Source organism: Pseudophryne corroboree (genome assembly GCF_028390025.1).
Source record: "Pseudophryne corroboree isolate aPseCor3 chromosome 3 unlocalized genomic scaffold, aPseCor3.hap2 SUPER_3_unloc_18, whole genome shotgun sequence".
In the NCBI taxonomy this organism is placed as follows: domain Eukaryota; kingdom Metazoa; phylum Chordata; class Amphibia; order Anura; family Myobatrachidae; genus Pseudophryne; species Pseudophryne corroboree.
Window position 1 is genome coordinate 325943 of NW_026967506.1, and position 16417 is coordinate 342359.

At 45.9% G+C, this 16417-nt stretch overlaps 2 protein-coding genes across 2 annotated transcripts in view; one reads left to right on the plus strand and one right to left on the minus strand.

The window, feature by feature from the left end:
• The window catches only part of LOC134983560 (oocyte zinc finger protein XlCOF6-like), a 75977-nt gene extending 60238 nt beyond the window's left edge, over nucleotides 1-15739 (plus strand). The window contains exons 6-7 of the mRNA XM_063949215.1: nucleotides 1022-1223; nucleotides 6584-15739. Of these exons, the coding sequence (XP_063805285.1) occupies nucleotides 1022-1223; nucleotides 6584-8166 (1785 nt within the window). The 3' untranslated portion in view covers nucleotides 8167-15739. The remainder of the gene's footprint in view (nucleotides 1-1021; nucleotides 1224-6583) is intronic.
• LOC134983565 (lactase/phlorizin hydrolase-like) overlaps nucleotides 1-16417 on the minus strand; it is a 744668-nt gene that overhangs the window by 276987 nt on the left and 451264 nt on the right. The gene's annotated exons all lie outside the window — the stretch shown is intronic.

The following is a 16417-nucleotide window of genomic DNA, read 5'->3' on the forward strand; positions in this document are numbered from 1 at the left end:
CCATACTTGATCTTCCGTGAAGATAGAGCTGAGCTATGGACACGTCAGCAGTTTCTTCCGAAGGTTGTGTCGGCATTTCATATCAACCAACCTATTGTGGTGCCAGTGGCTACTGACTCCTCAATTTCTTCAAAGTCCTTGGATGTTGTAAGGGCTCTGAAAATCTATGTGAAGAAGACTGCTCGTCACAGGAAATCGGACACTTTGTTTGTCCTGTGTGATCCCAAGAAAATTGGGTGTCCTGCTTCTCTAAGCAGACAATCTCTCACTGGATCAGGTTCACTATCCAGCATGCGTATTCTACGGCAGGATTGCCGTGTCCTACGTCTGTTAAGACCCACTCTACTCGTACGGTGGGGTCTTCCTGGGCAGCTGCCCGGGGTGTCTCGGCTTTACAACTTTGTGGTTGAACATGTTTGCAAAGTTCTAAAAGTTCGATACTTTGGCCTCTGCAGGAGCCTCCGCATTCTCCCTCCCGTTCTGGGAGCTTTGGTACATCCCCATGGTATAAATGTGGACCCCAGCATTCTCTAGGACATAAGAGAAAATAGGATTTTGGTTACCTACCGGTAAATCCTTTTCTCGTAGTCTGTAGAGGATGCTGGGCGCCCGCCCAGCGCTTCGTTTTCCTGCAGTGGTTACTTGGTTCAGTACTGCTTTGTTCTTAGTTAAGTACTGTTTTGTTACTTGGTAAGTAATGTTTCAGCAGTTGCTGAGTTTCAAGCTAGTTAGCTTGACGTGCCTTGTATGTGTGAGTTGATGTGAATCTCACCACATCTGTGTATAATCCTTCTCTTGAAGATGTCCATCTCCTCGGGCACAGTTTCTATACTGAGTCTGGTAGGAGGGGCATAGAGGGAGGAGCCAGCCCACACTCTCAAACTCCTAAAGTGCCAATGGCTCCTGGTGGACCCGTCTATACCCCATGGTACTAATGTGGACCCCTGCATCCTCTACGCACTATGAGAAAAGGATTTACCGGTAGGTAACCAATATCCTATTATTGTTTATTTTTATTTAGGGTGAAAAACTGACTGATATGAAAGCAGAATATATAGAGGGAGAAGAGACGTATGTGACTGATATAAAGGCTGAAGTTATAGAGGGAGAAGAAGAGACGTATGTGACTGATATAAAGGCAGAAGATATAGAGGGAGAAGAGATATATGTGATGGGTGATCAACAGTGGAAAGAGGAAGAAATCCCTACAGATATCAGCACAGGTGAGTAATAATCACTTATTACAGAAAATAGTTACTTATTCTCCTTGCTCAGTCACTACAGCAATCTCTTATCCTACACCCTCCTCTGTCACTACAGACTATTGAGGGAAATGTATCTGCCCAGTGGAGGAGCCATCAGCCCCTGTTATACTCCTGCTCTCCCCTCACATCATGTCACTGTGTGTTACCAGCCCAGAGATCTGACCAGTCTCCTCCCCACACTCTCTGGTGTATCTCATACATCAGGAGACATCAGCCCCTATTATACTCCTGCTCTCCCCCTCACATCATGTCACTGTGTGTTACCAGCCCAGAGATCTGACCAGTCTCCTCCCCACACTCTCTGGTGTATCTCATACATCAGGAGACATCAGCCCCTATTATACTCCTGCTCTCCCCCTCACATCATGTCACTGTGTGTTACCAGCCCAGAGATCTGACCAGTCTCCTCCCCACACTCTCTGGTGTATCTCATACATCAGGAGACATCAGCCCCTATTATACTCCTGCTCTCCCCTCACATCATGTCACTGTGTGTTACCAGCCCAGAGATCTGACCAGTCTCCTCCCCACACTCTCTGGTGTATCTCATACATCAGGAGCCATCAGCCCTATTATACTCCTGCTCTCCCCCTCACATCATGTCACTGTGTGTTACCATCCCAGAGATCTGACCAGTCTCCTCCCCACACTCTCTGGTGTATCTCATACATCAGGAGACATCAGCTTCTATTATACTCCTGCTCTCCCCTCACATCATGTCACTGTGTGTTACCAGCCCAGAAATCTGACCAATCTCCTCCCCACACTCTCTGGTGTATCTCATACATCAGGAGCCATCACCCCTATTATACTCCTGCTCTCCCCCTCACATCATGTCACTGTGTGTTACCAGCCCAGAGACCTGACCAGTCTCCTCCCCACACTCTCTGGTGTATCTCATACATCAGGAGCCATCAGCCCCTATTATACTCCTGCTCTCCCCCTCACATCATGTCACTGTGTGTTACCAGCCCAGAGACCTGACCAGTCTCCTCCCCACACTCTCTGGTGTATCTCATACATCAGGAGCCATCAGCCCCTATTATACTCCTGCTCTTCCCCTCACATCATGTCACTGTGTGTTACCAGCCCAGAGACCTGACCAGTCTCCTCCCCACACTCTCTGGTGTATCTCATACATCAGGAGCCATCAGCCCCTATTATACTCCTGCTCTCCCCCTCACATCATGTCACTGTGTGTTACCGGCCCAGAGATCTGACCAGTCTCCTCCCCACACTCTCTGGTGTATCTCATACATCATGAGCCATCAGCCCCTATTATACTCCTGCTCTCCTCACATCATGTCTCTGTGTTACCAGCCCAGAGATCTGACCAGTCTCATCCCCACACTCTGGTGTATCTCATACATCAGGAGCTATCAGCCCCTATTATACTCCTGCTCTCCCCCTCACATTATGTCACTGTGTGTTACCAGCCCAGAGATCTGACCAGTCTCCTCCCCACACTCTCTGGTATATCTCATACAGCATTGCCTCACACTCAGCACTGTAACCACACACTGTCATTGTGCTGAGGCTCTGCTCCAGTGTCTGTGTTTGGTGGCTCTGTACTGATGCTCTTTATCCCCTGACCTGTCTCTGTATCCTGCTTTTATGCGTCACCCACTTTCTGCTGTCCCCCATGATTCTGTGTTGCTGATCCCTGCTCTGCTGCTTTGCCCTGTTGCTGTTTGTCACAAACTCTCAGGTAGATTAGAGGATGCAAGCTGATCAGGTGAGCGGTTACTGGGTTCTGGCACGCTTTGACATTACCTTCCAACCCATCTATGGGTGGACACTGGACACCCCACAAATTGTTAGGGAACTTCTGGTAAAATTTCCAGAGTAGTGGATGTGTGTGACTATCGTAGGGCTTGACCCATCATCATTCTTCAGGACCATGTTCTTCCCAGTCCACCAGAAATTGAACAGAGCGTCAAGAAATTCTGGAGTCCAGGATTTGTTTCTCCTCCTATTCCTCTTGGTGGTCTACTGGAATAGCCAAAGGGGGTTTACAGGGTTTCGAGAACTAATTGAGGACCGGAGTTTTGAGAAGAGAGATGTGGAATACATTAGGTATCCTGAATGTGCCAGGAAGCTTCAGAACATATGCCTCCAGATGGATCACTTGAAGGATCTTGAAGGGACCAAGAATTTTGGAGCAGTGTTCATGGTTGGAACCTTCATGTGCAGATGTTTGGTTGATAACCTGACCTTATCCCCAGGATTCAGCAAAGGAACATTCCTCCTCTCCTAATCGGCACTTTGTACTACAATGAAGCTTTGCACAAATTTTTCTTTACCTCTTTCCAGATGTTGAGCAAGATGTTTATGGTACTATGGACGTCTGGGAGTGATACCAACCATAGTGTTCCCTGCAGGATATGGGCAGGGCGCTATCAGCGGGCATAGTTTTGCTGCATGCAACCAGAAAAGGGTGGTGTCCAGACGAGGGGGTGGCAGCCTTGCCGACGACTAACTTGATTAGCTTCTATGAGAACGTGAGCGATAATCTTGACCAGGGGAAAGCAGTGCATGCAGACTATTTAGATTTTGCTAAAGCCTTCGACACAGAGCTTGGTCTAGGAAACACTATTTGTACTTGGGTAAGAAATTAGCTAGATAACAGGGAACAGCGAGTGGTGATTAATGGGATGTTCTCTGAATGGGCCTCAGTGCTCAGTGAAATACCGCAGGGCTCAGTACTCAGACCTTTGCTGTGTAACATATTCATTATTGACCTAGGAGAAGGTCTGGGAAGCACAGTGTCAGTTTTTGCGGATGATACTAAACTATGTAGAGTAGTTCAGTCTATGTAAAGTTATGCACTCTGGGACTAAGAACAATCATGCATCCTATAAATTAAATGGGGAAAATGTAGGGATAACGATAGTTGAAAAAGATTTGGGGGTGCTCATAATAGACTTAGCAGCAGCAGTACACAATTTTATGGTGCAGCAACGAAGGCTAACAAAATGTGATCATGCATAAAACGGGGAATGGAGACAAGGGATGAGAGTGTAATCCTGCCGCTGTATAAATCATTGGTGCTGCCACACGGGGAATATTGTGTACAGTTCTGCTATAAAAGAAACATCTTAGAACTTGAAAAGGTTCAGAGGCGAGCCACCAAACTGGTTAAGGGGTTAGAGGCACTGGACTATGAGGAAAGACTTACTAGGTTAGGTATGTTTACACTAGAAAAAAGGCGTCTAAGAGGAACACTAAGCCACTCTCCCCTTCGTGGCCAAGTTGGCAGGGACATCCCTCTCTGTGCGTTCACAAGGGGTTTTGTAAAATGTGATAGTGCCGGACCAGGAGCTGACAAAGGCCATGGACTGGGCCTGGTACAAGTGCCCATTAGGGGTTAATGGGAATGCACAGGATGTTCTAGGGGCCAGCCAGGGAATATGAGAAGTACGATACCACTCTGGGAAGTTAATGATCCCATTTAATGGTATCTACATAATCAGCCATTAGAACATATGGGGGGGGGGGGTCGTGTGCTGTGCCGTGCCATGGGAGGCGGTGTACTGACAGCTGCCCGGGCTGTGGTAAAGCTGCAGGGCTATGTGCTGACTGCAGGGTGTCGGGGGCTTAGCGCCTGACACCCCAGCATCAGAGTGCGGCAATGCTTGTTGTCAAACCCCAGTGCCTGACTATTGATGTTCACATAGATAGGAAACTAAGCAGCAGTACCCAAAGTAGGAGTGCAGCAAAGAAGGCCAATAAGATACTAGCATGCATAAAATGGGGGATTGATGCAAGGGACGAGAGTATTATACTCCCGTTATATAAATCACTAGTGAGGCCACATCTTGAATACTGTGCACAGTTATGGGCACCATACTCCAAAAAGGATAACCTGGAGCTAGAAAAGGTTCAGAGGCGGCCAAACTGATTAAGGGGATGGAGACGCTGGAATACAAGGAAATGCTTGCTAGGCATGTTTACACTGGAAAAGAGGAGATTAAGAGGGGGCATGATCAACATCTACAAATATATAAGGGGACAATACACAGAGCTAGCGGGGGATCTGTTTGTGATATGACCAACATAGAGGACACGTGGACATCCGCTTAGGTTAGAGGAGAGGAGATTCCGCACACATAGGCGAAAAGGTTTTTTTCACGGTAAGGACAATACGTGTTTGGAATTCCCTGTCTGAGAGAGTAGTAACGGCGGACTCGGTCAATACTTTTAAGAAGGGGCTAGATAAATTCCTAATGGATAAGGAGGGTTATGGTGGTAAGTCACGCACTATAGTTATTAGAAAAAGAGGGATAAGACACAATGGCCGACATCAGCAACAGACAACATTAGTCCTAAAATAATAAAGCATAGGAGTCCCATATAGATTGAACTCGATGGACAAATTGTCTTTTGTCAACCTCAGAAACTATGTTACTTTGTTACTATTGGTGTGCTGACCGCTGGGGTCCGGGAGCTAGATCAAGAATAGCTACAAAATATATTAATGAATATATGTAAAAAAATAATGCCCTTACTGCTATCCCTGGTGGTCTAGGGGGAATCTGGAGCTGGGACCCCCAGCTCCCCTCTCAAGATAAACGGAATGCCTTCCCATGCAGCCTCCCCCATGAAAGTAGCATGGGAGAACAAAGGAAAACCTGGCAACCCCAGCCAGCTAAATGGTTTCAGGGAGCACCAAAGGACTCCCACTCCAGTGGGCAGGAGACTTTTTTTATTTTTAAGGCTATTTGAGCAATAAACATCTTGCCTTCAAGATGACTGCATTCATCTTGCGACCAGCAGGAATGTGAAACGCAGTCCCGCCTGTTCTGGATTGAGCCCAGCCCCTCCAAGCTCTGCCCTCTGTCAGCTACCGTGCAAGGCGTGATCAATGGTCAGTGACCAATGGGGGCCAACCGCCGCGAGTCAGGAGGTATGGCAGTAGCGTGTCCACACATACACAGCAAGTAGTTTCAGATGCCAATAGGAGGAACCTTAGCAGCCACGCGGTTTCAGGTGTAGGTGGTAGGAGCCAGGTGGTGGCAATAGGGAATCCCCTATAGACCCAGGTCTCGTGAGACACAAAACCAATCTCTTGGTGTAGGCATCAAGGCACGTCCGGTCACAGACTAATACCTCCATCTGCTGGGCTGCCCGGGCGCTCTGACGGAGACCCAGCCAAACTCTCGAAAACTCCCCATTTTTTTCCTTCTGTGGTATTGTGTATGAGAGGTAGCGCATGCATGAGGCTGTACTAAGCACGAACCTGCGGGAATAGGGGTGACAACAAATATTAATGAGGCCTTTGCTGTGGGATAATTGGTTCACTTTTTTTTTTCTACCAGATGGACACAATATACAGACTACCTTGGAGGGACATCTCGTTTGGTCTCCACATTTTAAATTAGAAGAACGGACATCACACGAAGGCATCACACGATGGTCTGCAGAAGAACACTGTATTGCCCTCAATATACATCTTCCTCTTCACAGTGCAGATTTAACATTACACCCCTCTATTTTTGAGGACTATTCTGGTAACTCCCATATTGCTGTACATAGTACGGATAATGGCGGTGATACAGTCATTTCCTCTTCTGATTGCGGGAAAAGTTTTACCCATAAATTAGCTGTTATACATGAGAGAAGTCAGACAGGTGAGAAACCATTTACATGTTCTGAGTGTGGGAAATGTTTTACACACAAATCAACACTTCTTATACATGAGAGACGTCACACAGGTGAGAAGCCATATCCATGCTCTGAGTGTGGGAAATGTTTTACACAGAAATCATATCTTGTTGCACACCAGATAAGTCACACAGGTGAGAAGCCATTTCCATGTTCTGAGTGTGAGAAATGTTTTACACGTAAATCAGATCTCTTTAGACATCATAGACTTCACACAGGAGAGAACCCATTTCCATGCACTGAGTGTGAGAAATGGTTTACACAGAAATCCCATCTTATTACGCATCAGAGAACTCACACAGGTGAGAAGCCATTTCCATGTTCTGAATGTGGGAAATGTTTTACACGTAACTCAGATCTGGTAAGACATCATAGACTTCACACAGGAGAGAACCCATTTTCATGCACTGAGTGTGAGAAAAGCTTTACTCGGAAATCATATCTTATTAGACATCTGAGAAGTCACACAGGTGAGAAACCATTTACATGTTCTGAGTGTGACAAATGTTTTATACAAAAATCATCTCTTCGTATACATAAGAGAAGTCACACAGGTGAGAAGCCATTTTCATGTGCTGAGTGTGGGAAAGGTTTTACACATAAATCGGCTTTTCTTACACATCAAAGAAGTCACACAGGTGAGAAGTCATTTCCATGCTCTGAGTGTGGGAAATGTTTTACACATAAATCAACTCTTCTTATACATGAGAGAAATCACACAGGTGAGCGTCTGTTTCCATGCTCTGAGTGTGGGAAATGTTTTACTCATAAATCAACTCTTCTTATACATGAGAGAAATCACACAGGCGAGAAGTCCTTATCATGCTCTGAGTGTGGAAAATATTTTACACACAAATCAGCTCTTGTTAAACATCAAAGAACTCACACAGGTGAGAAACCGTATCCATGTTCTGAGTGTGAGAAATGTTTTACGCAGAAATCACATCTGATTACACATCAGAGAAGTCACACAGGTGAGAAGCCATTTCCATGTTCTGAGTGTGGGAAATGTTTTACACGTAATTCAGATCTGGTTAGACATCATAGACTTCACACAGGAGAGAACCCATTTCCGTGTTCTGAGTGTGAGAAAAGTTTTACACGTAGATCATATCTTATTAGACATCAGAGACATCACACGGGTGAGAAACCATTTACGTGCTCTGATTGTGGGAAATGTTTTACAAAGAAATCCGCTCTTGTTGCACATAACAGTAGTCACATGTGTGTGAACTAGCTATTGTAAGACCAGAAAAGTCACAGCTGAATTCCCTTGATTTGTAGATATGAAACAGGGTTACATTAATATTTTACATACTGTATATGAAAACTGCAAAAACATTATTTGTATATATGCACTATATGAGCAAATGTATTTGGCCACACCTGTTAAGTATTGAATTCAGGTGTTTCAATCAGACCCGTTGCCACAGGTGTATAAAATCAAGCACCTAGCCATGCAGTCTCCATTTGCAAACAATTGTGATATAAAATGGGTCGGTCTGAAGAGCTTAGTGACCTCAAGCGTGGTACTGTGATAGGACGCCACCTCTGCAGTAATACGGTCCGTGAAATTTTATCCCTGCTGGATATTCCACGGTCACCTGTAAGTGATATTATTAGACAGTGGAAGCGTTTAGGAACAACAGTATTCAACCACGAAGCAGAAGATCACGTAAAATCACAGAGCGGGGTCAGCGAATGCTAAGGTGCATGGCGCGTAAATGTCGCCAATGCTCTGCTGATTCCATAGCTGAAGAGTTTCGAACTTCCACTGGTATTAATGTATTCACAAGAACTGTGCGGCGGTAGCTTAATGGAATGGGTTTCCATGGCCATCACCAAGTCCAATGCCAGGACTTATCTCCACTGAAGGGCAATCTTCATGCTTCAGCATACCAAGACATTTTGGACAATGCTATGCTTCCAACCTTGTGGCAACAGTTTGTTGAAGGCCCTTTCTATTCCTACATGACTGTGCGCCATTGCACAAAGCAAGGACTATAAAGACATGGAAGAACTTGACTGGCCCACAGAGATCCCTTTCCTCAACCCCATTGAGCACCTGCGGGATGAACTGTAATGGAGATTGTGAGCCAGGCCTACACGTCTAACATCAGTGCCTGGCCTCATAAATGCTCTACAGAATGAATGGGCCCAAATTCCCTCAGAAACACTCCAAAATCTTGTGGAAAGCCGTCCAAGAAGAGTGGAAGCTGTTATAGCTGCAAAAGGGGGAACATCTCCATATTAATCTATATGTATCTGAATACAATGTCATTACAGTTCCTGTTGGTGTAACGGTCAAAAGTCCAAATACTTTGGTCTATATAGTGTTCACAGGTTATCCACCCGGATAACATTGGGATATGGCGAAGCAACAGCGGATTTGCACAAATCGGTCAAAGCTTTCCGGCCTCCCAGCATGCAATGGACCCATCCCTATATTGTTTGGTGCGGCAGGAGCCGGACCATGGTCAGAGGGCTGCTGGTTTTTAGCAGCCCTAAGCTTTCTTATTTTACTTTTATAGTCTTACTATTTTTCTGAGCAATCTTTCTTAACAGCGTTTTATACGTACCTTAGAGTCGCTCCAACAACTCTTCGCTGGGTCGCAACAACGCTTACCCACGAGTACAGTGCTATTTCGGCGGGCGTCTGTGTTGGATATACTAGCAAGTCTCAGACGCTGTACACGAAGGGGACCCAGTTGCACCATAGGCAGCTGTGTGACTGGTGCATCTTTGTTCACTGAGCGTCTGTGTTCACTATAGGTTCATGGAGCGGCAGTGTACACTAGTAGTGTCTGGATCCACTCGGCATTCGCTAACGTATTGCTCGGTCCTGGAAGCGAGGTGAGTCTCCCTGTGTCCCACTCTACTGAGTACGGGTAATACAGCACTAATACCTTTTTGAGTATGAATAGTTCGATTAGTTCGATAAGTGCCTATAAGCATCTGAATACGTTAGATCTGTTTAAACATGATTCAGTAATATGTTCTCCTACATACCTGAAATGTAGTCGATGATGTGCGCTTAGTATTCTAATGTATAACATGTGACTGACTGCTAGTGTGATTGCTGACTTTACTATAATCTGTCAGTTTTGTTCTATTCCGATCCTCAATGCTGGTGCATGGGTAGGGTCGGATTGTATATCACTTTAAAAAGCTCAAAGTGATTACAGTCACAAATTGTCTAGTACACTGTGGAAGTGGTGATTATTTATCATGTCTAAGAGCGGCACAGTTGAGGAAGATACACTCACAGCAACACCAACACTCATATTATGTTTGTCTTGCAAAGCTGTGTTATCCTCTCAGGATTTGGTTCAGGATGGTTTGTGTGCAAATCGTTTTAGCTTTCACCTGGGGTTCTTGAAAAATACAAGACCGATTCAGGTGTAGGTTGATCCACCTTGGGCTATGTTTGCACAGACTTTATCCAGTGTAGCTGAAAGGATAATTCCTCCAACTCCTCTAGCGGGGTTGCACGATTAACCCTTACATGCAGCTTCCCACTTGTGGTGTATCACTTCCAGCAGCAGCCTCTCAAAAGAAACAGGCTGATAAGCCGGTGGTAAGTAAATCTTCATCCTCACAGGCTACAGATGGTTCAAACGAGGATTCATCAGAGGATGAAAGCTCAATTCATTCTACTTCGGCATACGAAGAGGAGAAGGAAGGTCTCAGCTCAGTGGATATAGCTGATTTAATGAAAACAATGAAAGCCATTCTATCCATAGAGGATTCAGCAGAGCCTGTGTTAAAAACCAAGGCAACTGTGTTTAAACGTCCCAAAACAGTTAAGACTGAGTTTTCAAAGTCAGATCACCTGACGGAAATTATGGAAGAGACTTGGGCTACGCCTAAGAAAAAGTTTAGAATTCCTAAGAAATGGAATTCCAATTACCTCTTCCAGCTGGGGATTGTTTAAAAAGGGAGGTGGCTCCTAAAGTAGATACGCATGTGATTAGATTAGTACGAAAATCTACATTACCTTTGCCTTCAGCATCATTAAATGATGTCACGGATAGGAGAGTGGATGGTTTTCTAAAAAACATTTTTTTCCCTGTCTGGGGCAGTCATAAGGCCAGCCATGGCTTCAGCTTGGATTGCAAAGGCAGTGGCTGCCTGGGCTGATGCATCGGAGGGGGATTTTTCAATAGCTTCTAAAGAGCAGAAATAGCACATATTAAACAGGCTGCAATGTTCTTGGAAGAAGCAGCATTGGATATGGGTAGTATTGCCTCCAGGGCTTCAACAATAGCTGTTCGTAGAGCAGTTTGGCTACGTACGTAGAAAGCTAATTCAGAATCTAAGAAGGTTTTGTAATCTTTGCCCTTTTCTGGAGATATTCGTTTTGATAAAGAATTGACAGATATTATGGAGTCAGAAGCAGATTCCAAGAAAGTAAAGTTTTCTTCCACATACAATTTCAAACCTAAAGTTCCGGCTTTTCGGCCCTTTTGGTCTCAAGGAAAAGCTAAAGGTAAAAGTGATAGCAGGCAGTCCCAATACAACAAGTCTGGTAAGACTAAAAAGCATTGGGCTACCAGAGGACCGATTGGTAAAACAAAGAAACCATCAGCCTGATGGTGCGAGCCTCCACCTGGGGGACCCCAGGGTGGGTGGCCGACTTCAGTTTGCACAGGGCAGCAGTCTACAACAGATGCCTGGGTGCAGGAAGCAGTATCTCTAGGTTATGCTTTTGCCTTCAAGAAGCACTCTCCTCAAAGGTTTTTTTGTACCAGCCTATCTTGGGTAGAGACGAAGGTCAGGGCTTTGCAAGAGGCAGTTCAGAAATTGCTTCAGTCAGGAGAAGTCATTCCAGTTCCTCCTGCATGAGGACAGGGGTTTTACTCTAACCTGTTTCTAGTTCAAAAGCCAAATGGGCCATTTCGGCCCATTCTGAATCTCAAAGTGCTGAACCAATACATTTGGGTACCTTGGTTTCACATGGAGCTTTACGTTCCATCATTTTGGCCATGGAGCCAGGGGATTATATGGTATCCCTGGATATACAGGATGCTTACCTACATGTTCCTATAGCACTGTCCCTTCAGGGCTATCTCAGGTTCGCTATTCTCCAACAGCATTTTCAGTTCCAGGCCCTACCTATTGGGTTAGCCACAGTCCCCAGAGTATTTACCAAGATTACGGTGGTAATGGCAGCTTATCTCCGCCAGCAGGGGAGAAGAATTTTTCCATACCTCAACGATCTTTTAATCCTGGCACAGTCGCAGGAATTGCTCCTATGTCATCTGCAACCGACAATAACGTGTTTCAGAAGCACGGGTGGCTCATAAAATGGGCAGAATCATTTCTGGTTCTGTCACAGTGGATGACTCACTTGGGGGCTGTACTGGATTCAAGTCTTCAGAGAGTAATGTTACCTCTGAACAAGATATCCAAGGTTCAGTGAAGGATTCAGGACATGTTACACAGTCAAAAGTTATCCATTCACGCAGCAATGCGAGTAATGGGTTTGATGGTGTCAACATTCGACATGGTGGAGTATGCACAATTCCACTCGAGGCCTCTGCAGCATCTGATTCTTGCCAAATGGAATGGGTTGCATCAGATGATAAAAACACAGACTATGGTTCTTACGATAGAAGTAAGAAGGTCATTAGCCTGGTGGCTACAGACATCCCATCTGGACGAGGGTAGACCCTTTTGGATATCAGATTGGGAAATTCTGACGACAGATGGCAGTTGCCAGGGCTGGGGAGCAGTGTCAGGAAGGTTGTGGTTCCAGGGGCAATGGACCAAGGAAGAAAGTTGCTTGCCAATAAATATATTGAAACGTCGGGCCATATACATAGCACTGATTCAGGCAAAGGACATTTTTTTGGGAAAAAATGTCCAGATCCGCTTAGACAATGCAACGGCTGTAGCGTACCTTAACCATCAGGGAGGAGCTCGCAGCCAAAAAGCGATGAAGGAGGTAAGTCACATACTAAAGTAGGCAGAACTTTATCATCCATCCTTGTCCGCAGTGTTCGTTCCGGGAGTCCTAAACTGGGAAGCGGACTTTCTCAGTCGACACACCATTCAAGGCAATCGAATGGGCTCCACACCCGGAAGTATTTCAGACTCTTGTAGACAAGTGGGGGTTGCCAGAGATAGATCTCATGGTGTCCCATCTGAACAACAAAGTTCTCGCATACGGGTCAAGAACAAATGATCCCAGAGCAATCTTTGTGGATGCCCTGTTGGTGAGATGGGACTTTCATCTGGCTTATGTGTTTCCTCCAGGGACTTTCATCTGGCTTATGTGTTTCCTCCAATCACCTATTATCCAGGGTGGTGAGAAAGATAAAGCAAGGGAAAGGTGCCATGATACTAATAGCTCCGGCTTGGCCCAGAAGACATTGGTACACAGATCTGCAGAGGATGTCGATGGATGCTCCACTTCGGCTCCCTTAACGTCCAGATCTTCTGATGCAGGGTCCTTGTTATCACAGACATCTGGATCAACTGTCTTTGATAGCGTAGCTCTTGAAACCTCTATCCTGAAGTCAAGAGGATTCTCAAAAAAGGTAAGTCACACTATGCTCAGAGCAAGGAAACCTTCCTCAGCTCGCATTTATCACCGAATATGGCAAGCCTATATTCATTGATGCAGTGAACGGAAAATGGACCCTAAGTCTTTCAGAGTTTCCACGGTCTTAGCATTCTTTCAGGCAGGAATGGATAAAGGTTTGAAGGTGGCTTCCCTGAGAGTGCAAGTGTCAGCATTGACTCTATGGTTCCAAAAGAAAATTACCAACTTACAGGATGTGCGTACTTTTTTCCAGGGAATGCTGCACATTCAACCTCCTTTTGTTCCTCCTACAGTGCCTTTGGACTTAAGTCTAGCCCTGAAAGCCCTTCAAGTTGCCCCAATTGAACCACTTAATAAAGTGGATCTTAAATGGTTGACCGCTAAAGTACTCCTTCTACTGGCTATGGCGTCAGCTAGAAGAGTATCAGATTTAGGGGCATTATCATGTCATTCCCCTTTTCTGATTTTTTTTATCCAGATAAAGCAGTTCTCAGAACTAGATCTGGTTATCTTCCTAAGGTGGTCTCTAAATTTCACCTTAATGAAGAAATTGTAGTCCAGGCTTTCCAGGTACCGGGCCTTTCTGTGGGAGATGCATCGCTGTATGTGGTCCATGCATTAAGAATCTACGTGGATCGTACCAGTGCCATCAGAAAGAGATTCTCTCTTCATTCTCTACGGATTTCACAAGAGGGGATAGCCTGCTGATAAGCAGACACTGGCAAGATGGCTTCGGATGACGATTTCAGAAGCATATTCTCGAGCTGATCTCTCTGTTCCGGCTAATGTCTCTGCTCACTCTGCTCTTAAAATAGGTCCTTCATGGGCAGCAGAACAGATATGTAAGGCAGTCACATGGTCTTCCATTAACACATTCATTAGACATTACGCTTTGCCTCTCATGACACTGAATTCGGGCGTAAGGTTCTCCTGTCTAATCAGCAGCGTCCCCACCACTAAAAATTGCTTTGGGAAATGCCATTGTTATCCTGTGGATAACCTGTGGACCCTGCCGGAGAAATATACGTTATGGTGAGAACTTACCGTTGATAACGGTATTTCTCCTATGTCCACAGGTCCCTGACGCACCTGATTTGAGAATCTTTATACTCACTAACCTCTTCCCTCTTGTACGGAAGGGTGTGTATGTGTGTTCTTCTCGCCTGATTAGGGCTAGCTATGATGCTCCTGACTTGATCTTTGGAATACAACTGATTTGCCTGAGCCAGTGGGCGGGATATATGGACGGGCCCGTTGCATGATGGGAGGCCGGAAAGCTTTCACCGATTGGTGCAATCTGCTGTCGCTTCATCATATCCCATTGTTATCCTGTGGACATAGAAGAAATACCGTTATCAATGGTAAGTTCTTACCGTAAAGTATATTTCTCCTTATAGGAAAAAGCACATTTGTATAAGGTGAGGGATCCATCTTGGGATCCATCTGCGCAGTTCTATTCCAAGTAATCAGTCACATCAGTCCATGCGTGTGAGAGCCTGCTGTGAGTGTGACCCTGCATGTGTGAGAGCCTGCTGTGAGTGTGACCCTACATGTGTGAGAGCCTGCTGTGAGTGTGACCCTGTGCATGTGTGAGAGCCTGCTGTGAGTGTGACCCTGCATGTGAGAGAGCCTGCTGTGAGTGTGACCCTGCATGTGTGAGAGCCTGCTGTGAGTGTGACCCTGCATGTGTGAGAGCCTGCTGTGAGTGTGACCCTGCATGTGTGAGAGCCTGCTGTGAGTGTGACCCTGTGCATGTGTGAGAGACTGCTGTGAGCGTGACCCTGTGCATGTGTGAGAGCCTGCTGAGTGTGTGACCCTGTGCATGTGTGAGAGACTGCTGTGAGCGTGACCCTGTGCCTGTCTCTTCACTAGGAGCCAGTGATATCACTGAGTGCAGCCTCTTCCTTCAGTAGGAACCAGTAACATCGCTGAGAGTGCAGCCTATCCAGTCACTAGGAAACAGTGACATCACTGAGCGTGCAGCCTATCCAGTCACTAGGAGCCAGTGACATCACTGAGAATGCAGCCTATCCAGTCACTAGGAACCAGTGACATGACATCACTAAGGACCAGTGACATCACTGAGAGTGCAGCCTATCACATCACTAGGTGCTAGTGACATCATGGAGGTAGTATATAAATCTGTTGCTGTATGTAAAGTAGTGCCCCCACAATGGCCGCCTGCACCAATGTTGGTGACAATTATGTAAACGATATGTTTTAGATGATTTGTATATTATAGAATAAATGGTAAGTAACCAGCGTTCCTTGTTTATTGTACATTCGGTAACACACACTGGTGTAATATCTGTGCTGCGGTGTAATGGAGAAGGTGACCACAGCTGGGATTCTGTCACCCTATTCCGCCCACTCACAGGATTCTTAGAGTTAGGATTTGGTGGGAAACTCCCCTCGGAAAGATACATAGAAAGATTAAATAATCGCCAGAGGCTAGAAGATGAAGAAGGAATCAGCTGGAAGACGGAGGGTTACATGGGGGGGGGGGGGGGGGGGGTTGGGGGTTGGTGTAGTCCCGCATACACCCAGCAACGATGTACATCAGCGCCCGACTATTATTCATCTGTTTGGTTTCAGCTCTAAGTGAAGCTATTATCCATGTCACTACTAGGCTGTTACAGCCATAACTTTCATTTCCATTAGAGGTTACGGAATAACTGCATAATCGCCTAATTAGAGGTACTGACCCTAAAGGTGGGTACGTGCTCTATGAGCGATGCAGTCTAGTGTTTCACCCTCCCGGGCTGGGTGGTCGGTGGCCGGACATAGACACTGAGCAATATGGCGACCGTTTCGCTAAGTGATGTCACGCCGCGGCCGGGCCGTGCAGGCAGCTCTTGGACCACAATCCAGGTTGAGTATGCATGCACAGCCGACAGAGAGCTGTCCCGCGTATCGGTCATCGTCGCCGACATACACACTT